The 23,840-nt window shown below is 44.8% G+C and overlaps 2 protein-coding genes across 2 annotated transcripts; one reads left to right on the top strand and one right to left on the bottom strand.

Annotated features, from left to right (window-relative positions):
* Nucleotides 1-802: 802 nt before the first annotated feature.
* HSDL2 (hydroxysteroid dehydrogenase like 2) lies at nucleotides 803-17,820 on the bottom strand. Its single transcript, XM_030004384.2, has 11 exons — nucleotides 17,699-17,820; nucleotides 12,837-13,000; nucleotides 12,302-12,400; nucleotides 12,061-12,175; nucleotides 10,587-10,690; nucleotides 9,510-9,608; nucleotides 4,331-4,525; nucleotides 3,770-3,841; nucleotides 2,244-2,441; nucleotides 1,567-1,695; nucleotides 803-1,108 (listed from the first exon to the last, which is right to left on the bottom strand). Exons 1-11 carry the CDS (start codon nucleotides 17,713-17,715, stop codon nucleotides 996-998), a joined length of 1,305 nt encoding a protein of 434 aa, XP_029860244.1. The 5' UTR covers nucleotides 17,716-17,820; the 3' UTR covers nucleotides 803-995.
* Nucleotides 17,821-21,818: 3,998 nt separating this feature from the next.
* On the top strand, nucleotides 21,819-23,446 carry LOC115336803 (hydroxysteroid dehydrogenase-like protein 2). The gene is made up of 3 exons (XM_041120903.1): nucleotides 21,819-22,016; nucleotides 22,565-22,693; nucleotides 23,152-23,446. The coding sequence occupies exons 1-3, from the start codon at nucleotides 21,962-21,964 to the stop codon at nucleotides 23,265-23,267; spliced, it is 300 nt and encodes a 99-aa protein (XP_040976837.1). The 5' UTR covers nucleotides 21,819-21,961; the 3' UTR covers nucleotides 23,268-23,446.
* Nucleotides 23,447-23,840: the final 394 nt, after the last annotated feature.

Below are 23,840 nucleotides of genomic sequence, written 5' to 3'. Positions count from 1 at the left end.
GACATTTTCTGTCTTATTACCAGAATTCAACTGCAATGGAAGCGATAAAGATGCGACCTTCACAATACAGGTCATAAGCAATTTTAGATGAGCACATGCTTTAAAAACTTGTAAACTATTGGACCTTTGAGTGAATTAAATAAATCCTAAGTCTCGCAAGCTTCTCAGCTTGCTTAGCAGAGTAAAATGCTCTAAATTCTGGGCAGTCCTTTTGGGGACACCGAATAAACATTTTAAAGAGGTTAGTGCATTGGGCTTTGCAGATGCTGTCACACAAGTTACAGACCATGTGTGCGCTTGTCCATTTACAGAGTGGGGGCATGCGTCCTTTCACAAGTGAGCTTCAATCTTTACCTGCCAAAGGGAAGGAAGGGGAATTAGCTGGCTGCAGTGATGTAGGTCAATCCTTGTAATGCTACATGAAGGTGCTGTGGAAGGCAGTACCTTGTCTGTGGCAGTCAGGATCACTCGGCATGTCTGTACAGCCTAACTCAGTGCAATACAAAGGTATAAGAACTAGTGTAGGTAATAAACTCAGGAAAGGAAAAAAAAAAAAAAATTGAGATGTCCATTCACCAGGGTAATTGGGGCCCTGCTAAATTGACCGTATTGCTTCCACTTCTAAGCCAGCTCAGGAATCTCTGATGGCACTTCTATCACAGAAACAGGTCTGCAGGGTGACATTTGCTCCCCCTTTTTTATGGGACATGTGTGCAAGCAACTATGTGGGAAGAAACTCACTTCAGGTGTCCTGCATTGATCCAGAGGAGCAGAAGTAAAGAAAACACCCGGAACCTAATACTTGTATTCTTGAGAAGTTAGTTTAATCACAAACAGCTTCTTGTCTTCATTAGATGGAGATATTTCTTCTTTTAAAATCTCACATTTTATGCATACTTATTATATTGCATCAGAGAAAAAAGAAGGACTACAATTTTAAAACAGCGTTGCAGTTATATATGAAAGGCCACTGTTGCGCTAGTAACGGCTTCCCCTCACAGTTTAGAGTTGAGCTGTGTCAGCATCTTCTCGAGCTTTATTGCTAGTGCCATGTTACCTTTAATCCTTAATTTTCCTGACATGAAGGCCAGGGTTGGCTTTAGTTTACCTAAAAAGAAGACACAGAACCATCAGAAAAAGAAAAAGGAACTGGAGACAGCCCGCGCACAGGAAAATGTAATGCCACTACAGCGAGACCTAGCAGCTATATTGCTACCAAGTTCTGCTGTAAAAGCAGTGCACATTTAGGAGACACAGATTAGAGATGTGCAGAACCGCAAGTCCAACAGATCGACTGGATTCTTTCTGAAGCTACGCTCGCGGCTAGAATTTCAGTACCTGGTTAACAAAAGCAGTATAAGCTTTTGTGCTCTTGCTGCTCGCCGAACAGCAGAGTTCAGAAAAATCCGAGGAGTTCTATCCTACACTTTCACTTGCGCCGCGGAAAGCCGAAAGCTCCTCCATCCCAGGACCACAAAGCGAGCAGGCTGTCCGTTCGCCCAGCAGCAGAAGGTTTTCTGGGCACCGGCACCTGCGTCCGCCCTGGCAAATGCCTTTGTCACTCACCCGTGAACATTTTCACAAAGTCGGCACTCGACATGCTCATAACCACATCGGCCGTCACAGGAGGCTTTCCGAAACCGGCGCTGCCACCCTTGGTTTTCAGGTCAATGTACCAAGTGCCTCCGTCATCACCTGAACAGACAGTGGGGAGAGGTGACAAGGCAGCAAAGAGCACTGTGCCCTCCCTACTCCTCCCTGCCCGACGGACGCTGCCGTGTCCCTTTGGAGCAGTTACTCCACAGTACGTACGCTGGTGGTGCTCTGCGAGAAGTTACCACTTGCCCCACGTCCTGCGTGCAGGCAAAGCCAGCCTCTGGCAGACGCCCCGCGGCACCACGGATCGGGGACACGGGCAGAAGCGCCCGACGGCAGCACTTTGCTGACAGAGCTGGTGGCAGCCGGCGCTCTTAACGTGACCCTGCGAGCACCCCTGTCCGTCGTCACGCTAACCCTGTGCCGCAGGGCCAGCGCTGCGACGAAGCCTGCCCGCCTATGCCGGCAGCGGCAGCAGCTTCCTGCGTGTGCTGAAGCTGGTCCTGAGAAGGAGCCTCACACAGAACAGAACGAAAGGCGGTCTGTTCCTGGATCAGCTTGAAAAGGCGAGCGTTTCTGCCCGAAAACACCGAGCGCCTTTTGCTAGGAGCGTGACCACGGGAAGGTTTTACAAGCGATGGTCTTACCAGATAATTCAAACTGAAAGACACCCTGAGTACTTCTCACATACTCTTCGCTCATTGCCCCCTCAATAACTCTGAAGGTTTCTGCAACAGGACTCAACGGCTTGGCTGGAGCAGGTTCTGTGTTAACCGTAGCTCCATCTGGTCCTTCATGCTGGGATCCGCTGAATTTCCTCTCTTCTTTGAGTGCTTGGGAAGCACCTACAAGAAAGAGACTATTTTCTCTTTCAAATGCAAAACACTTTAAAACTGCATATAGAAACATGCCTAGAGAATTCCGTTTGAAAAGATTTAAACTTCCCAGTAGGGAAAATGAGTATTTCTCCATTTCAGTATTAATACTGATAAAGGATGGGTTTTGCACCTGGGAATCTGAACGGGTGTAGAGCACTAAAGGTAATTCTGCAATATATTTCACCTCCTAATACATTAAAAAAAAATTCTAATTCTGATTGTTCACGGTTAAGTACCAAGGCTTACACAGCACATTGTTTTCTAATGCAACCCATACGCTCCTGACAGCACTCACAAAAAAAAAAACCCACCCCAGTGTCTTTAATAAACAACTCTTTCACCTCAAAATACTTCTGTCTTGTCTATCTTGCTAAGAACATGGATGTTCTCACTAATTCTTCTGCAAAGGCTTCTAAGCTGTAAATCAATTCACTGCTTTAACCAGCATTTTACTATACTGCAGTGAACACGTACAGTTAACAATAAAGGACAGCATCTGCAATTTTTACAAGGCCGATCAAGTTGAACACCCTCTAAAAATGTTGTAGAAAGTCTCTTAGGTGACTTAAGTATCAAAAAATTGTTAGGAGTATCCTGTGGGCCCCTACTAAATAACCACCTTTGGGAGGCCCAGGGAACTAACACCACCTGTCCCTGCAGAACAGTCCTCGTGCGATTGCTCAAACACTATTTTCAAGGGAAAGGGACTCTGTTCAAACTTTGCCTCCTCTGCCTTTCTCTCATCCCTCTTTTGGCACTCCTACAAAACCTGTTCAGCGTTATTAGTTGCCCTCCAACTTGACACACTACAATTCTGAAAAAGCAAAAACAATGCTTTTCTAAAAAAAGATTTCTGCATTTTGTCTCAGAGACTGTAAATCACGCGAGTTTCATGTACAAAGCAACAGAGACTGTTTTTTGTATAAATTTATCAAGACAGATCATATGACACTCCTGCAAAATGTGCTGTTTGCCATTTAATTTCTTTTTCCAGCAATATTTGCCTGTGACTTTCATACTACCACAACTCAGATGGTTAAAAAAGGATTCTTCAAAATAAGGAACTGATTTTATACCCTGAAAGTCCTGCAGGAGGGAACATTTCTTCCCTAGCTTTAAGTACAGAGTCACTTCCATAAATCATACCCTCCAAATGAGAAAAGGGTTCTTGTCAAATAGCTTGAATGGTGCCCAAGCTCTTGGGAGAAAAGAAAAGCAGAAAAAACAACTTGAAATAGAGACGGCATTCGTTATTGTCAGAAATGATCGACTTGTACACACATCGCTTTCCCTACCGTATCTTTCTTGTTTCATGGCTGTCATGTCAGTTGCAACATCCAAGAAAAAGTCAGGCATCAGGGGGTGACCTAGAAAGCATGAAAAATGTAATAGTAAGTCCAAGTAAAGTGGAACAGCACAAACAGGAATCCATTTCATATGAAACTACAGCCAAATTTATAACTAAATAAACTACAATTTGAAGGAAAGACAAGCATGAAGTAACATGTTTAGAGTTTGGTTCATTTAAAATCTGATGCAGAAGCCTCTTAAGTTGCAATGAAAAACATTTGAAGAAGAAAAAAAAAAATCTATCTCACTAGTGGTAAATAGCAATATATACATCTACAGTGCAGGTACATTTTCTTTTCATTAAAGTATTTTTTTAATTTAATAGGCACTATTAGAATCTCAGTGGACTCATATGTGCTTGCCAGGAAGGCATGTTCTGAAAGCTGAGGCAAAGCAACTTTTTACAGACTAATTTAAAAGCCCCTAGAAACAGAACTATATTAATATTCTCCATACAGCCTTCCCTCCTTCCTGGACTTACTCCTAATCTTAAAGATCTGTTTTACCTGGTGCAATTGCATAGACATCAAAATCCTTAACTCCTTCTTCTCTCAGCAGAACTTCATCAATAATGAAGTTTCCAGTGAAACTTTTTGGTTTTGTTAAAATGCAATATGCAGCATCTGCAAGGATGTCAGTTTTCCTGCACTGTTTTTCTATTCCAGATCCTCCGAGCATATCCATAGCAGCTGTATGTATGGCTATAAAGTTTGGAGAGTAAGAAAATAAAGCTTTAACACTGACAACATGAAATTCACATTTCTTTAGAAAGCACACAAACTGTCTTCCTTTCATGCCAAAGGGACCTGTAGGAAGACAAAGCTATGAAATACTACTAACTAACAAAGAATCCTCTACAAGCACCAGTAAAAAAAGAAAACTACTAAAGGAACCAAAAAGTGGAATAATGGGCAGGACTTTTTATGACATTCACATCCCTCTCTCCTTTTATCAGTGCACCCACCCCCCCACTTGCCCCGCGCCATGGATTTCCTCTAGGTTATTCAGGAAATGAAAAACTAACAGGACAACTATTTTTCTCAAAGTGAATATATGATACATCAGCCATTCAGAGGTATCTCCTTTGGTGATTATCACACTGAAAATCTTGATGCTTAATTTTAGCCTTGTAGTAACTCCCATGAGATACCAAAGTGTCTCTCCTAAGTTAATGAGAAACCAAATAGCAAAACCCCAAATAATTGGTTCAATAGTCCACAGAAAGTCTGTGTTAGAACCAAGAATAAAATCCAGATCTCCTAATCATCTGGTTGTTTTATTAACCAATTCTACTAAGTTCTGTACCATTCCATTAGTCGCCTTTATGCTTCCTGCAAGGGAGCTACTAACAGTGTGGCACGTTCCAGGTTAAGTCTGTAATCTGCTCTTCCAGGCTGAGGTATCTAATTCATTTTTCTTTCATCCTCTTCCACAGAACGGCTGTTTGGTTGTAGCTTTTGGCATTTGCCATGTTACTGTTTTCTCCTCATACAGTTCTGCTTCATGACTTTTTCCCATCTGCTGTTTAAGACTCTACACTCTGCCCTCAAGTTTTGGGACAGATTCGCAAATCCTCTCCTACACCTGGGACTGGCAGATCCTACAGGTGGAAGTTTAAACCTGATTTTAAATCACTTTTGTCCTCTTTTCCGTGTTTCCATTCCACACAAAGTAATGGCAGCTTTGATGCAGAAATTATTCCAACATCTGTTAAGAAGCAAGGAATAAGCACTGTGCAGGACACACCTATCTGAGCTTGGACCATCCACCTTCCAAAGTAGGAACTGGGAAAAAGGACTGCAGTCTTTAATGGTGGCCAGGGAGATCCTGACAAAGTGTTTTCTGGAAAGTGCAACAGTGGGTAGATGGTCTCGTTGACTCCCATGTTTTACTCTTCTATGGTGAGGATTAGCCCCTAGGTTTCATTTACCTTTGACCAACTTCAGCTTCTTTTTTTCAAATCAACTGAACCGCTATAAATATGCGCCTAAATAAAAAGTGGCCAATAGATTTATACTGTACATATGGTTTCTACTGTACATACACCTAGGTCCCCCTAGGTCTTTTTCTGATTTTTTAGGAAATAAATTTGCCTTTCTTTGGTCCTCTGAAATGTGATCTGTCCTGCAAGATTTTTAAATTTTTTTTTAAATAACTATCAACAGTTCAGAGAATATTTCTGTCAAATACTCTGATGAAATTTACCAGGTTCTGTTGTCCTGAATATATTCCACTATTCTGAGGATTCATTAACCTGTTCACTTTTCCTGGCCCATGCTTCTGCTGCTTCTCTGTTAGTGTCAACTACTATTCTTTGAGCACAGTAAGCCTATGTGCACAGACTGAGGCAAAAATGTTTTAAACAGGTATCGCCTCATAGTCTGGCTGCACATTGTTCCACCTATTTCATATAAAGTGCTGCTGGTTTTCCTCTAACGCACACAAAGAGCCTTCCACTTCTGTCCCAGGACACCTCTATTATTCATAGGCACTCTTGGTGACAGGATTGCCCCTTGCCCTTTTTGTAGGCTTCCTCTTTCACTTTTAGATAAATGGAGAGCTCCTGGCTTCTTATTACCAGCATACTTTCACATGTTTAAAGAGTCAGATTAATCAACAGATAGTGGCATCCATACTAGCACTGAGGCTAATCACATTTGTATGAGATTATAGTGGATTTTTTAATTAAGAACTTTGCAACTGTATTTTAGATACCATGGAAGTCTGTAACTCTTTCTCCCTGGCGACCACAGGAAAGTAGTTAACTTTCTCACTTTTGGAAGAGAAACCTTTCAAAAGAACATTTTTTGTACTGAAGAATTTGCACATTATTATTCTCTTTTATACTTGGGGGCACATCAGTTTTCACAGAGGCATCACTGATTTATACAAACTTCAAGAGCTCGTCTAATGTTTCTAACAGTCTTAAACCAAATGAGCAAGAATGGATTGAGCAAATACAAAGCTCTGTCTGCATACCTTTGATTTTATAGAAAGCTTAATTACTTTTTAAATTACTTTGCAGCGTCTCACAGAGTATATTATTATAATATACTATTGTCATTTGTAAATTGAATCTTCCTGCACTTCCAAGCCTCATGTTCTGCAGGTTCCTGAGGGGAAGAGATATTAACTGCACTCTGTAACAAGTGCCAGCTTCTGCAGTGTTATCCTCTTACTTATTTTAGCAGGTACAAATATGTTACCAAGGACACAGTGGCACTCTAGCGCACAAGAAAAAGATCCTACTTTCTTTGGTTTGGGTTTCCACCCCAATAAGAACGTCAGATTTTGTAGAAGTTTAATTAATACCATCACAGACATCCTTTAATACCAGACCATACCTGGGACACTGGTACTGTTACTGACATTTGGAGTGCTACAGCATATGCAAACACTGGAAAGAAATAATGTATTCAACTATGCAACTTAACACTTAATGTAACTTCTCCCTATAAGGTTAGCCATCCCTCTGAAAAATTTTTCATTGTGAGCAGGTGGACAAATTCTCCTAGGTTCTGTTTTCCCTTGCCATGAAACACAAGAGTCTGAATTACTCAGATGGGTGGGGGAAAACACCTACATTGCAAAATAAAGACCTAGTATAACCAGCTGGTCTCTGCAGGAAGAATTCTTTAGCTCTCAACAGTACATTGGGACCCATAAAACCACCAACTCGTTTCCACAACGGTAGTGGATGTTTTCTCCAGCATATCCAGAATCACAGAGAGAAGGCGTTGAAGAATCAGAAAGCTGTGGAGGGTGCACATAATGTGCCTATGCAGCATGTAAGTATGTGCATTTACAAGACAGGTAATCTTGCAACACCTTTTGTGTGAGAAAGTAAGTCAAATTAGTAATGTTGTCTGCAGCTTGATACCACGTCTCTGTCTGAATGAGATACTCTGGATTAATTCCTTCACTGTTCCTAACTCTCCTATACGATTTACATTACTTAGTCAGTGACCAAAAACCACAGAATGGTAGGTAAAAGATCACCTTTCCTAATGGAAAACCAAATTACTCCTACATACAGGACTCTGAGGAGATGTAAAACCCATTTAGCAGTGGCATTTTAGGGACAAGCCAGGTGGGATGAGCACAAGGTCTAGGGAGCTAAAGGCTTTAAGAACCAAGTTTCATGGCTCTATTTTAGATGACAAAGACAGATCCTGGGAAATCTCCATTGAAACTTTTCTGAGGTTTCCCTGGAGCACTCAAGAAGCATGTTTCTTCTAACTCCTTCAGAAATAAAAAAAACCAAACAACAGAGACCCAAAACCTGAAAGGTTGGCTTCCACTCCACTGGCAGGAAGGCAACCCAGACCCTGAAGTTACACATGCAGCTGCCTTCAGTACTTCAAAGATGAAGAGCTTATCCTCTTCAAAATAGACAGTACAGGTTTTCTGATGATGTAACTATCATCTATGATATAATTATCGTTCAAAAAGTCAATCGCTTACCAAAATATTTCTATGGGTAAAACTCATAGTGTGAGCAGAATTATGAGGCATCCATTTACTGGGAGAATTTAGGATGCAAGCATCCAGACCAATGAAAAAGGACCAGGTCTGTCAGACATACTAACCCAAGTGTTCAACTGAGTATTACCTAGAGTATTTAAGCAAAGAAACTCAGCTGATTTTGTCTGAAATAATTAAGTCTTGCTCATATTCCTCACTTTAGAGGAAGAAAAATCAGAGAGTTCTAGTTCACACTAGAAGTTAAAAGGGGCCTGCAACTCCTAACAGGAAAATGTTGAAAAGTGTCTGGGTACAAACACTTCTTACACTGGAGCACTAGCCCCAGAAGAGGATTTGGTTCATATTTTTATTTCTTATTCCTTCTTCCGTCCCTCCACTAGTTAAGGGAATAAACTCTGCTGCTGTAATGTTTCATAACACAATGACTGGGCTAACGCCATTAAAGGGCAGGATGACCCTCTGTCTTTACTGATTTTAACATCAGTATCGTTTCTGCACATAGATGTATTTGAGGTGAAGAGACTGGCCTCTTTGGCAAACAGCTGACCAGACCTCAAACAGCAGCCCTGATCCCCACTGACCTACAGACAACAAACTGCAGTTAATACAACATGGGAGCATCAAGTTGCCTTTCTTCCATAGAGCTCTTTAATTTCCTGTGACTTGCAAGCTGATGGTTCTGTGAACAACCATTTGATGGCCCACTGCAACAAAACTTGTAGGAACAAGGTTTTTCTTAATTATTTCTGCATTTACAGAGGTATATATCTTGTCAGTTCCATCTATGCTCTGGCAATTTAACTAGCAAGGAATTCTAAATAGTACTACATACACAAACATTTAATACCTACTAATGAAAGCATGCTAATGCTTTTGTGATTCTGTCCAAACCAAACCTTTGGGTGCATGAGAAAGAGCAGACAAGCCAACTGAAAGGGTTGAATGGGTTGCAAACTAGCTGAAGATGAGTTTGGATTAAAGTGGCAATGGTCTAGTGAGAACTAGGAATGAAAACCAGCACTCATGCAGGATGAACAAAGGATATGCAAAATAACTGCTCAGTCTCCTGAATCAATTCCAGAAGAATTCTGAAATATATTCAAAGTGAAACAAAACAAGCTGTAGAAGAAAAAATACAGAAAGTCATTACTTTAGTACCATTACAAAAAAAAAAAAAAAAAAAAAAAAAAAAAAAATCACCTGTTTTAGGCCATAAAGCATTGACAGCAACCTCTCCTCTAAATTCTTCTGCCATTCCCAAGACACACATGGACATCCCATATTTAGAAATGGTATAAGCTAAGACAAGAAGCATAAAAAAATATAAAAATTTACACTCCATCAACAGAACTTTAATTATGAAGGAAAGAAAAACAAATGATGTGTTCATAAGGAAAACTAAGTTTTGGGGGACAAAACTGTATCTTCCTAGAGTCAAAATCTCTCCCTTCTCCCACCACCCCCAGCAGATACAAACTGTAGTCTGCCTTTTTTCACTACAAATAAAATGAGCGCTACACGTTTTGACAAAAATGACTGAAGCCTAGCTATATGGTGGGTTTGTTGTGCTTTTTACACACAGCACACTGACAAGAGTGCTCAATTTATTCAAGAGATCTAAGGCATGCTGCTAATGATCAAACTAGTATTCTACAGAAAACAAAAGAAAAGCTGGGGGGGGGGGAGCGGGGAGTCGGGGCTGGGCAGGGAGAATATTATTAACCCTTGTCATCTATTTTGATAAAAGAAACTTTTTGGGGGAAAGAACTGGGACAGGCTGGAGGAGTTTTACATGACAAGTGTCCAAAATTGAAAGGATTTTTTTTTTTTTTTACAGCTTTAAAATGAGCAACATTAACCTCAAGACAAAATGGGTTCCCTTTCCCCCCTCAAAATTAATTTCCATTTTAAAAGACAACATTGAGCTTTATCTCTACTAAATCAAATGTGAAGCTGAGTCGGTAAGAAAATAGATTTTGGGATCAATCTCTATTTGGAACAGAAAATATTTTGTAGTCTTAAGAATTCCCATGAAAAAGCACAGACTCTTACCTTGAAAACATTCTTGAAAACATAAAGGACGTATTAGGCCATGAAACCTGCACTACGTTTTCCCACAAAATGATTTCTTCTAGGTTATGTACAAAACACTCTCGGAACTGTTAGTACCAGTCTGAATATAGTGCTAAAGATACAAGATCTGGCACTCCTGTACATTTCACCAGGTATTTATGTGGTTCTCAAAAAATAACAACAAAGCCTCTGAATGCTACTCACCACAATGATTTTTGAACCACATGGGATTCAGATTCATAGGTGGGCTGAGGTTCAGGATATGGGGGTTCCTACTCTTCCTCAAGTGGGGAAGGCATGTTTTAGACCTGAAAGATAGATGCTGACAAATCAGTCACCTCTTATTTTATGGAACACCTATAATTACAGTAAAAACCATACTAGCAGACCAGTATTTTCATTTTCATGGAAGTTCAATACTAAGCTGAGACCCTGCCCATGTATCAATTATTTAACTGACATAAAGAACAACAACAAAAAATATGTCCTAGCTCATTTATGTCAGGCCTGGTATTCATTCCGGCTAACTGGACCACATTCTCCAAATAGTGCAGCAGCATCTACTAACGCTGATTTTCCAGATGCTCAGAAGCCATAATCTCCTTGTAATAGTTCTGGTAGGGGCAACAAAACACTATGAGGCAACAAGCGAAATTGACAGTGCAGAGCATCATTTAGTCATAAATATATTCTCTTCTGATCCCATACCTGTTTATTCTTTAAAACCACGTTAAAGAAATAATACTGTATAGTGAAAGTCTATTACAAATATTCCAATCAAAACTGAAAACCTATTCTTTGCTGACTGGAAGACTCACTATTTCATTCAACTTAGAATTTACACATATCTGTAAATAGTAACTTTTACTTTATAGAAACCATCTTTTGACTTCACTTCTAGCACTAGGGTACATGTTTGCATTTCATTTCGGCTGGAGAATTTTTAATCAAGCTTCACAGGGAGAACAGCACCGCAGTGGACTACACTACTGACCTACTAATCACACATTTCAACACGACCCACACATACTGTCAGCCACAGAAGGGACACCTACTTTCAGCTTATCAATCCTATCACTTATCCCACCTACTGAATCCATTTCCAAAAAATGAGCAAAATAAGGACCACAGGAATTGTGAAATCAAATCTTGGTCTGTTAATTTAAGTAAGTGATAGGACTGATAAGCTGAAAGTAGGCAGAGAACACTTTAGATCGTTAAGTTACATCTTTAGCATTTCTAACTATGGTTAAGTTATGTAATGTCTCTAAAGATGAGAAAGAAGCTTATGAGAAGGAAGCTGACAAACAAGATGTTGCACTTGATGTACGCAAAGAGTTAGTCATTTTGCTTGAAATGAAAGAGCAGACACCATTTAGCACAGCCAAGCTGAAGCTCCATTTGAAATAAACTAGTTTCTGCTTCCTACCTGCATGGAGGGGTTTGTGAACACTTAATGACTACAGCAATAAGGTTCCTGTTTACTCCAACTTGCAATTAATTCTTGCAAATATTAATTTCCAATCAGCTGGCCAATAACTGAGCAATCTCCTGTGAGCACATGTAGAATACTTGCACTTTGACTCTATGGCAGCAAGACAGCTACACAATTCCTCAGAAAAACTGAGACAACATAATGCATTTTGTTTTTACTTTCCTTCCTTCTCTCAGCACTTACGTAAGGTAGGTTCCTCGTACATTGACATCCATCATAAGATTGACCTTCTTCGTTTCTGTTTCCAAAGTGCCAGTCAAAGAGATGGCGCTTGCATTGTTCACCAAAATATCAATCCCTGGTTTTAAAATAAGCCATTTCACATTAGCATTTAAAGATAAAAAGCACGAGTAAGGCAGGCTGTTCTTTTCTCTTATTGTTTGAACAATCTGCCTGTTAATGTCTCCCCAACACCTCAGCATACCTCCAAAAGTCTTCACAGCTTTCTCCACAGCATTAATAATTTGCTGTTCTTCCCTCACATTAACAACGCATGGCAAAGCCTTTCCTCCAGCCGCCTCAACTGCACAATTATAAAATTAAACATTTAAAAATTTGCTTTCAGGTAGAACAAATAGCATAAACCTACTGAGAATCTCCCATTCAATGACATGTTGCAAGAAGGCATTGAAAATCGCATTCTCAAATTGCGACCTCTTTACACGTTGCATAAAGAACAGGGAAGCCAAAACCAAATCTTAACACTGAGAATGTGTATGGTATACACATACATCCCAAGTAACATAGCATTTTCACATCCATACACACACATCTTCATTACAGTAATATTTCGATACCTCCCAGCATTCCTGGGAAGCAAGAGAAGCACTAAGCTTATTTTATTAAAGGTGAATTGGAGCTAAGAGAGTTTACACAGTTTTCCGCTCAGGTATGACAATTAAGCTAGGGCATACACTCAGCCCAGCACCTGAAGCCCACCCTCATTTATTACAACTTACTCTCTGCTGCAGCAGTGTAGATAGTCCCTGGAAGAGTAGGATGGGGCTCAGCTGTCTTGGCAGCTATCACAATGTTTGCACCATCCTTGGCAGCTTTCAAAGCAATGGCTTTGCCAATGCCCCTGCTTGCGCCTGTGATGAAGAGAGTGCATCCTGCTAGTTTCCTAAAGGTGGAGGGGCAAGTGGAGGGTAAAGAAGAGAGAGAACAAAGCAAAACTTGTAAATCATTGACTGTCAGCATTCTTTAAGGGCAAAAGCAATTAGCACAGTCTTCCAACCAGACAAATGCCTTCATCCTTTTACTAAGAAAGCAGCCCCTATATACAAAAGAAATGGCTACAGCTACAGCAAAGTAGAGTACCGCCAAAGGTAAGACCATTCCCCAAGCTTGCAAACACTATAAAGCAAGATGGTTACGCAGGTCACCCAATCACATTTCTCCCTTTTTGTAAAACGGCCCAACACACTGTTTACAACAGAGCTGCTATGTTCGCCAAAATTGGAAAAGCAGTAAGTTGTAAAAACAAAATGCCATTTTCTAATGAGACAACATGACTACATAGCTCTCTGTAATTTACTAGACACACCCTTCTAAACAGAAACAACTGCTGTCTCAATGTGGCATAAAGTTCAAGTCCAGAACCACAACACTAATGCAGGGTGCCACACAAAAGTGCCAAAAACTTGATTTTCAGAAATTACAATTATTTCTCTTAAAGGTTTTACACTAAACTCAAGTTGCCCAGTAACTACATCTAATCCAATGGGTCCCCCCCAAAATGGGTCCAATCAAAACCTCTGGGAAAACTAACAAGTTTTAGAGTCTCAGAAGGATGTCTGGCTTACACAAACAATGTCACTGAATTTTTGAAAAGCAAAAGATCAACTCCAGTTTAAAGCATATTTGACAATAAAGCCTCTTAGATGACAGGTTTTCCATATGAAGTAATGTGCATTTCAGTGTTCTGCATAAAGCTTGTGCTGCTTTCCACAACTCAGTGGAAAAAAACAAGTGGTCCAATTTTTCCACTCCAGTTAGAGAATATAAACTATGTGCTACAGCAACTTCACTTTTCACTCACATCACAAACATTATACACCAGCTTTCAAGTTTGCATTAGTTTTTCTTTCAGTCTGGGCCAGACTTGACTTACTACTGTTTCTCCAGGTCTGGTTTTTTCCCTCCAATCCGAGAGCATCCCTCTCGAAAACACTCTCTAGGAGGGCGTTTGGTTTCAGACGGCACAAAACAGGGATGGTGCGGGGGAGTGGGAGGGATCTTCCCCTGCAATGGCATGGTTAGGCATCTGGGGGGTCCCAGGAAGTCAAGGAAGCCCTGCAGGTGCCATTTCAAACAGCTTTCCTCTGCCAAACTGGGTCCTAGAGAGGCACAGAAGAAAAATCTCAAAACAGCACAGCAAATCACAAAAAACTGCTGCTGGGAGTCGAGTCACACACACACTGAGGCAAGTTCATCTCTGGAATACATAGTCAGACTGTAAAACTCAGCCAAATAAGGCCAGAACCTGGCTTCTGCCTTCAACCAACTGACTGATATGAGGTCAGCAGACTCCACCTCAGTCAGGGAAGAGGCAAATGGGGTCCTTGTGGCTCTGAAGGAGAAGGAAGCAGAGGAAAGCTGGTGGGGCTTTAAGACCATCAAGGGGCAAGAGTGGTCCATTCAGGAAGACAAGTAGATGTACCAAGGGACCGGCATGACTACGCAGCGAACTCATGACTCAGTTCCTATGTACAAAGGTGTCATACAGGGAGCAGGACCAAGGACAGGCCACAAAGGAGGAATTAGAAATATCACCCAGACTTGTCAGGCTGGTGTCCGGAAAACCAAAGTTCACCTGCAGCTGACGCTTGTGAAGGACATCAAGGGCACAGGGGCTTCTGCTGCTACACTAGACATAAAAGCAGACCCTTTGCTCAATGGGGTGGGTGAAAGCAAGGCTTTCAACGCCATCTCTCACAATACTTTTGCATCCAATTTAAGATATTTTGGTCTGGATGGGTGCACAACCTGACGGGTAAAAAACTAACTGGTTCATCAGGCTCAGAGAGTGGTGGTTAATAAGTCATACTCTGCCCAGAGACCAGTAGCAAGTGGGGTACCACCTCTATTCTTGGACCAATCCTGTTTAACATCTTTATCAACAACCTGAAGGAGGTGACAAAATGCCCTGGGGGTGGACAACAACTGATTCACTAGCTTGAAGGCAGGGCTGCTATGCAGAGGGTCCCTGATAAGCTACATGAACAGCAGCCTTGTGAAATTCAACAAGGACAGATGGACAGTCCTGCACCTGGGAAGCAGTCCCTGCAATGACACAGGCTAGGGACTGAATGGCCAGGGAACGCTCTCCTGAAAAGGCCTTGGGGCACATGGCAGAGGGCAAGCTGAGCATGAGCCAGCAGCGTGCCTGGCAACAGCAGCCAGCAGCACCCTGGGCTACAAGAACACCATAACCAGAAGATCGAGGGAATGGATTATGCCCCCTCTATTTGGCACTTATAAGACCACACTTACATCCTGTGATGACTTTTGAGTCCCTCAATACAAGGTATATGTTGACAAATGGGGACAAGTTCCATGAAGGGAGTCAGAGATGGCTGCAGGCTCAGCATTTCTGTGAGAGGGACAGTTCAGCCTGAAGGATAGCTTTGGGGGGACCTAGCAGCAGCCCCCCAATACCTATGCAGTGATTGATGAGCTGGAGCCAAGCATACATGCTGTGGCACAGCGCTGGAGGATAAGAGACAACAGGCCCTTTCAAACTGAAAGAAGAAAGGTTCAAACTGGAGAGATTCAGACTGTCCTCCCCATGAGGAAAGTCAGGCAACAGGGCAGGGGACTGAGCTGTTTCCAGCCTTGGAAGTTTTCAAGACCCAAACAGACAAAGCCCTGAGCAACCCTGTCTGATCTCCCAACTGACCTGGCTTTCAGCAAGAGGCTGGACTGCAGACCTCTCAAGGTCCCTTCCGACTTGAATTATCCGATGATCAAATCTGGAAAAGTCCACCGCAGGTTCAACTCCTCTCCCCAAATTATTATTCTATTCAAAATGTCACGGAACATATTCTATTCATTCCAGTTACACTCTCTCTAGCTTTCTCCTCCAACCTTTCCCACACTGGCCATCACCCTCAAATCTTCTTTTTTCTCAGACAACTGCATCTCCAGCCTACATAAATTTCCTTCTTCTCCCTAGGCTTACAATCACCACTGACTACATTCACTCTCTGGAGCTCCCCTCCTTCAGTTCTAGCTCCACAATCTCCAGTTCTGTCCCTACAGCCCACAGAAATAGTGTTCACCAAAATAAGCAAAGCCCTACTAACAGGAAAAATTTTTTCACTTCATCCCCTCTGAATCATTGAGCTGACTTGATACAATCTCTCACACTCCTATTATTTTTTTTAAACATTCTTGCTTCTTCCTTGATTTTACTTCTAATCGTGTCTCACTCCAGAAATTTCATTTATCCCCTGCAAGTTGGTGTGACAGCATCCACAAAGTCAGATGCACCAACCTCTTAAAATGTTTATTCAGTGTCCCCAAAAGGACTGCCCAGAGTTTAGAGCATTTTACTCTACTAAGCAAGCTGAGAAGCTTGCAAGACTTAGGATTTATTTCTTAATTCACTCAGAGGTCCAACAGTTTACAAGTTTTTAAAGCATGCACTCGTCTAAAATTGCTTATGACCTGTATTGTGAAGGTCGCATCTTTATTGCTTCCATTGCAGCTGAATTCTGGTAATAAGACAGAAAATGTCAAATTCACCTCTGTGCCCCAAGTCTCGGGGATCTTGGGAAAAAATAAGACAGGTTCCTTTCTCACCAGGTACAACTGTCAATGCAGAAACCTGCAAGCCACAACAGGGACACTTTTTACTGCTTGCTTACACATACGTTAGGAAATTAATGAATAAACCTGTTTATAACATAAAGGAATAAACAATACCAACTCATCTTCCTGGCTGTTAGCAGTGCTGGCAGTGAAGAAAGGCAGAAAATGCCTCTAAATTAAGACCCTGCACTGGAAGAAAATTTGACTGCCAGGTTAGGAGGTACTGGCTTGGACTAAGAGAGAGAGAGTGAAAAATAGCTTAATACAGATACCACTACAAACACACTACCCAGCTTAGATGAGAGTCCCGCAGCAACTACTCCCACTGCAGAGCCCTCCGCGCACGGACACTGACCACCCACCCCCACGAAGGCTTCCAGGACCTCGGCGAGTCCCCACCCGCCCCCCGAGCTCCTGGACGCGCTTCCAGCCTCTCCGCCGTGGGGAAACATCCCGAGCCGGACCTCTGGCGTCACCGCACCTCACACCAGCACCGGCCGGCGGCCCCGCGACCGCCGTCACCGGCGGCCGGCGTGACCCGCGGTGCGGGCAAAGCCCACGCACAAACCCGCGGGAGAGGAGCCAGGGCGGCGGGCGGCGCACCCCTCACGGGGGAAGCCCGCCGTCACGGCAGCGTTCCCGTCCTCCGGTGTCACGGCGCGCTTCCCCCGGCCTGGACGCGCCGTCCCGTACGCGCCGTCCCGCGCAACCCGGCCGGAGGGAAAAGCAAACCGGCGCCGAGGTGAGCGTCCAGCAAACCGCCACGACCGAACCCCCTGCCGAAGCCCACCTCGCCGCCCCGCCCCGAGAGGCCTTCGGCGGCTGAAGAGCCGCGGCTTTTACCTCAGCCTGGCGCCCGACCCCGCGGCTCTGCCCGCCGCCGCCGCCGCCGCCGCCGCCCGGGGAGCGGGAAGCGGGGGCTTGGGGCGAGCGGAGCGGAGCGGGCTGTCCGCGCCGGCGGGGCGGGGAGGGGCTGGAAGGAGAGGGGAGGACTGGGGCGGCTTACCCCGTGTTGGGCAGCATGGCGGCGCGGGTACGGGCTGCCCCTGGGCGGGGAGCGGGCCCGGGAGGGCCGCCGGGGCCGCCCCGCTTCGCGCAGCCGCCGCGGCGGTGAGGGGCGGAGCGGGCGGGCGGAGGTGAAGGGCGGCCGCCGGCCCCGGGTCCTCGCCCGGGCCTGCGTGAGGCGCGGGGGCGGTCGGCGCCGGGGTGGTCGGCGCCGGGGTGCGGGGCCGGCGAGGCGGGGGCCGAGCCGCGGCCCTCGGGGCGATGCGCGCCGCGGGAGGCGGCCCCGTGTGTAGAGGCGGGGATGGCCGGGGAGGAGGCGGCCCGGCTGCGTGAGGGAGGCTGCGGGGAGCGCGGGGTAGGCTGGTCGGGGGACATAAGCCAGCCCCAGCGCAGATGGGGGCCTACACGGAACGAAAAGAGCGGAGTCGAGTGGTTTGCAACACGCTTTCGTTCTCTGCTGGATGGGCGAAGTTTCGCTTTGACCTGAACTCGGTGCTGGTCCCGCTCAAATCACTGCAGCCTTTGCCTCCGCCTCGCCTTCTGCCTCCCCAGTTCATCAGAATGCCTGCGGCAGGATCGCCTGCCTTCTGCTCGCCCAGGCATACCCGTCCCCTCCTTCACCTCCCCGCCTCGTCCCTCTCTTATCTCACGGTAACGGTGAGGTCGGCCCTCGCCTCCGAATCCTGCACGGCTGCGGCCGCAAGTAACTCTTCCCGCGTCATCTCGTCCTCCCTCTGTTGCCTGACGGAGGCTCTGACCTCCTCCTGCCCTGCACGTGCTGCCCGCCTGTTGCTACGGTTGGCAGATCTTCCACCAGCTTCCCCCTCTGGCTTGTTTTTCCCCCCTTCAGCTTTCACGCAGAGATCCTGCGCAATGTCCTGAGAGGGATTCGGGCTTCACAGGGAGCTGATGCCAGAAGGGGAAGCCGCCCGGTGGGTCTGAACCCACCGTAAGGATTGAGACGGACCGTTCTGCCGGCATAAACAGAAATCGCATTAAGCCGTAAGCAGACGCGCTAGTCCTTGCGTGTTGACGTAATGCTAGTTGTAGTTTCGCTGTCGCTGCGGTTCCCGCTGTCACAGAGCTGCAGAGTCCTGCGGGAGCGACGCACGACCACGCCGAAGGGGCCAAGGGCTGCCTGAATACTTTGCAACTGGAACGTCTTCCGTGCCGCTTGCTTTCCCAGGGTTGGCATCCTGCACAGATGGAAGCCAAACCGCTTTGCTGAGAAGATCTTCTTCCGGCATGACTCTCCTTCAGCCTGTCTCCGGCACTCGGCCCAAGTGAGGAGGAACACGGGCTTGACTGTGAGAGCTCCGTGCCGGGATCGTAAGCCTTGTGCCTGCAGCGAGCTCCGTGTAAGCGAGCTGTCGTGCCTGTGTAGAGAGCTGCTGGTTTCAGCCATGCCCAGAAGTACCTGCAGGAGAAGCCCTAGGCATCGCGTTCGGCCTTCTTGCCCTCAAGTGTTGTCTTCTCTCCGGTATTTAGTAGGGGGAATGGCGTGATGGGGCTTTTTTCTGCACCGGGAGGGTCAGCCGACCTCCCGGGAGGTTTTTTTGCGTGAGAAGCAGAGAACATTCGAAAAGGCGCTACGGAAGCTGGAAGGCTCGTTCGTGCGTTGGCTGTCTGCAGGTTTGCTGGTGCCTGCGCGTTAGCCCCACGCGGCTCACCCCCCCTCACTCCCGGTGATGAGCCGCAGGGGAGCACAGGTTTACCACGGGCTGAGCCCCCCTGCGTCTGTGCCCGGGGTCCTGCGGTGGGGGAGGCACCCCCCAAATCTGCCCTTCCCTCCGACGGTGCCGCATTCACCCTGGAGCAGAGCTAGCCCGTGACTGCCACAGCTGCTCACAGAAGAACGTGGTACGCCCTTCTCTTTCGAAAGCTGCGTCTTCAGCTTTGCGGGTCAGGTATTTTGCCCGTCAGCCTTTTAATTTACGCAGCCGCTGCCGTGGCACTGCAGCAACACCTCCCTGGCTGCCGCTGCTCCCCCTGCCATCGTGGACCGCTGTCTCTGCTAGTGCCCTGCTCTGATTCTGCCCTTCTAGCCTCCTGTGTATTTGAGTGGCACTTGGCATTTTATCATCACTCAAGTCTTAAGCACTGGTTTTAATGAATATATTTTAAAATTAATATAGAAATAGGTAGAAAAATCCAGTTTTTCAGGTGGAAAGTGAGGCAAGCCGAAGAAAAACACTTGTCCAAGATCACCCAGCATGCCAGCGCCATAGATCAGTGATATGCCCACTCCATGGCCTGTATTGGTATCATTTCCTCCATCTGTTCACTGTTAAAAAATGTGCACCCTAATGCACAGTGCTGTTATTTCAACATATTAAGATGAGAATTTTTAGGAGTAGAATCATTATATTTAAAATATTCCTCTTAAACACACTAGTATTTGATTGGAATATTAAATAGCGTTTGGATACGTAACAAAGGCAAAGAACATTTCTGGGTACACTGTTACTAGAAGCAATTCCTGAATTTGGCTCAAACTTTAAGAATTTATTATAATAAGGAGGGTGGAGGAAAGGTGTGCGGAGGGGGGTTGAGGTGGGTTTTTCGAAGTGTGTGTTTGTTTTTATTTCTTAATAACAAAATAATTTCATATTTATATCAGTTCCTAATCAATTAAATTGATTGAAATTCTCCAACTCAAAACTACCTTTTTTGTCGCTCAGAACAATGTCTATATTACTACATACCGGCTAATGACATGATTTCTCATCTTCAAATGCTTTTCATCGCAATTTAAAAAGGCTTCTAGTTTTGATGGTAGCAGTGAAGACAGAAAGATGTGGTATGGAAAGCACTGTGTGCACAAGTTGATCATTTCTGGTAATAATGAATGCGCTCTGGATTTCAAGTTGGTTGGGGCTTTGTTTCTCCCAAGAATTTGGACTCCATTCAAGCTATTTGGCAAACCTCTTTTCCCATTTGGAGGGTAAGATTCTTGGAAGTGGCTGTGGAGCCGCTCTACTTAAAGCTAGGGAAAGAATGTTACCTCCTGCAGGACTTTGAAACTTTCATGGTTTATAATCAATGCCTTATTTTGAAGAATCCTTCTTTATACTGAATGTCATAGCAAATATTGCTGGAAAAAGAAATTAAATGGCAAACAGCACATTTTGCAGGAGTGTCATATGATCTGTCTTGATAAATTTATACAAAAAACAGTCTCTGTTGCTTTGTACATGAAACTCGCGTGATTTACAGTCTCTGAGACAAAATGCAGAAATCTTTTTTTAGAAAAGCATTGTTTTTGCTTTTTCAGAATTGTAGTGTGTCAAGTTGGAGGGCAACTAGTAACGCTGAACAGGTTTTGTAGGAGTGCCAAAAGAGGGATGAGAGAAAGGCAGAGGAGGCAAAGTTTGAACAGAGTCCCTTTCCCTTGAAAATAGTGTTTGAGCAATCGCACGAGGACTGTTCTGCAGGGACAGGTGGTGTTAGTTCCCTGGGCCTCCCAAAGGTGGTTATTTAGTAGGGGCCCACAGGATACTCCTAACAATTTTTTGATACTTAAGTCACCTAAGAGACTTTCTACAACATTTTTAGAGGGTGTTCAACTTGATCGGCCTTGTAAAAATTGCAGATGCTGTCCTTTATTGTTAACTGTACGTGTTCACTGCAGTATAGTAAAATGCTGGTTAAAGCAGTGAATTGATTTACAGCTTAGAAGCCTTTGCAGAAGAATTAGTGAGAACATCCATGTTCTTAGCAAGATAGACAAGACAGAAGTATTTTGAGGTGAAAGAGTTGTTTATTAAAGACACTGGGGTGGGTTTTTTTTTTTGTGAGTGCTGTCAGGAGCGTATGGGTTGCATTAGAAAACAATGTGCTGTGTAAGCCTTGGTACTTAACCGTGAACAATCAGAATTAGAATTTTTTTTTAATGTATTAGGAGGTGAAATATATTGCAGAATTACCTTTAGTGCTCTACACCCGTTCAGATTCCCAGGTGCAAAACCATCCTTTATCAGTATTAATACTGAAATGGAGAAATACTCATTTTCCCTACTGGGAAGTTTAAATCTTTTCAAACGGAATTCTCTAGGCATGTTTCTATATGCAGTTTTAAAGTGTTTTGCATTTGAAAGAGAAAAATAGTCTCTTTCTTGTAGGTGCTTCCCAAGCACTCAAAGAAGAGAGGAAATTCAGCGGATCCCAGCATGAAGGACCAGATGGAGCTACGGTTAACACAGAACCTGCTCCAGCCAAGCCGTTGAGTCCTGTTGCAGAAACCTTCAGAGTTATTGAGGGGGCAATGAGCGAAGAGTATGTGAGAAGTACTCAGGGTGTCTTTCAGTTTGAATTATCTGGTAAGACCATCGCTTGTAAAACCTTCCCGTGGTCACGCTCCTAGCAAAAGGCGCTCGGTGTTTTCGGGCAGAAACGCTCGCCTTTTCAAGCTGATCCAGGAACAGACCGCCTTTCGTTCTGTTCTGTGTGAGGCTCCTTCTCAGGACCAGCTTCAGCACACGCAGGAAGCTGCTGCCGCTGCCGGCATAGGCGGGCAGGCTTCGTCGCAGCGCTGGCCCTGCGGCACAGGGTTAGCGTGACGACGGACAGGGGTGCTCGCAGGGTCACGTTAAGAGCGCCGGCTGCCACCAGCTCTGTCAGCAAAGTGCTGCCGTCGGGCGCTTCTGCCCGTGTCCCCGATCCGTGGTGCCGCGGGGCGTCTGCCAGAGGCTGGCTTTGCCTGCACGCAGGACGTGGGGCAAGTGGTAACTTCTCGCAGAGCACCACCAGCGTACGTACTGTGGAGTAACTGCTCCAAAGGGACACGGCAGCGTCCGTCGGGCAGGGAGGAGTAGGGAGGGCACAGTGCTCTTTGCTGCCTTGTCACCTCTCCCCACTGTCTGTTCAGGTGATGACGGAGGCACTTGGTACATTGACCTGAAAACCAAGGGTGGCAGCGCCGGTTTCGGAAAGCCTCCTGTGACGGCCGATGTGGTTATGAGCATGTCGAGTGCCGACTTTGTGAAAATGTTCACGGGTGAGTGACAAAGGCATTTGCCAGGGCGGACGCAGGTGCCGGTGCCCAGAAAACCTTCTGCTGCTGGGCGAACGGACAGCCTGCTCGCTTTGTGGTCCTGGGATGGAGGAGCTTTCGGCTTTCCGCGGCGCAAGTGAAAGTGTAGGATAGAACTCCTCGGATTTTTCTGAACTCTGCTGTTCGGCGAGCAGCAAGAGCACAAAAGCTTATACTGCTTTTGTTAACCAGGTACTGAAATTCTAGCCGCGAGCGTAGCTTCAGAAAGAATCCAGTCGATCTGTTGGACTTGCGGTTCTGCACATCTCTAATCTGTGTCTCCTAAATGTGCACTGCTTTTACAGCAGAACTTGGTAGCAATATAGCTGCTAGGTCTCGCTGTAGTGGCATTACATTTTCCTGTGCGTGGGCTGTCTCCAGTTCCTTTTTCTTTTTCTGATGGTTCTGTGTCTTCTTTTCAGGTAAACTAAAGCCAACCCTGGCCTTCATGTCAGGAAAATTAAGTGTTAAAGGTGACACAGTGCTGGTAGCAATGAGTCTGGAAAAGATGCTGCCACAGTTCATTTTTGAACACTAATGGAACAGTGGCCTTTCATATATAACTATAATGCTCTTTTAATACACCAGTCCTCAATTTTTCTTTGATGCAGTATAAGTATCAATAAAATTTGTAATTGTTAGATTGCAATGCCCAACAACGAACACACTGTTCCTTAAAACTTGCTATAATGATTAAAAGAAAAATGATGTCCCAAAGTTCTGATGTTTCAAGGATAGTTTTTTTCATTTTCACTTCTTCCTCTGATTGCAAACTGTCCTCTGTTACTGTGAGATGTAGACCTAATAGGGCTTTACTTCTTATAATGTTACCTTGTCTTTGAATTAGCTGTTGTCTAATGAGATGTGAGTTCTGATCCCAGGATTAGGGTATGCACAACATGTCTCCAGTGTACTGTAAGAGTTGAACTCAGCACTAACTTTTCCTCTGACTGGGAGACAAATAGCACTTTTCTCTCCTGTACTGGTTTCACAAAACTTGTAGGAACGGACCATCTCTATCAGATGTTATTAAAAAAGGCTGATGATCCCAAGCTGTTGGAAAACACAATGTATGTGCTCGTGTGCAAAGTATGGTCACATAAATTTTCTT

Source organism: Aquila chrysaetos, chromosome Z, assembly GCF_900496995.4.
Source record: "Aquila chrysaetos chrysaetos chromosome Z, bAquChr1.4, whole genome shotgun sequence".
NCBI classification, from domain to species: domain Eukaryota; kingdom Metazoa; phylum Chordata; class Aves; order Accipitriformes; family Accipitridae; genus Aquila; species Aquila chrysaetos.
Note: the sequence above shows the minus strand (reverse complement) of the source record. Positions and strands in the feature narration are given on the sequence as shown.

Excerpts from the sequence above, each read along its gene's own strand:
- LOC115336803 (XM_041120903.1), top strand. The coding sequence starts at position 21,962 with ATGAGCGAAGAGTATGTGAGAAGTACTCAGGGTGTCTTTCAGTTTGAA. Across the intron at positions 22,017-22,564 it reads CTTTCAGTTTGAATTATCTG|GTGATGACGGAGGCACTTGG; the intron begins GTAAGACCATCG and ends CTGTCTGTTCAG. Across the intron at positions 22,694-23,151 it reads CTTTGTGAAAATGTTCACGG|GTAAACTAAAGCCAACCCTG; the intron begins GTGAGTGACAAA and ends TCTTCTTTTCAG.
- HSDL2 (XM_030004384.2), bottom strand. Across the intron at positions 9,609-10,586 it reads GTGGTTCAAAAATCATTGTG|CTTATACCATTTCTAAATAT; the intron begins GTGAGTAGCATT and ends TTCTTGTCTTAG. Across the intron at positions 1,696-2,243 it reads CTTTCAGTTTGAATTATCTG|GTGATGACGGAGGCACTTGG; the intron begins GTAAGACCATCG and ends CTGTCTGTTCAG.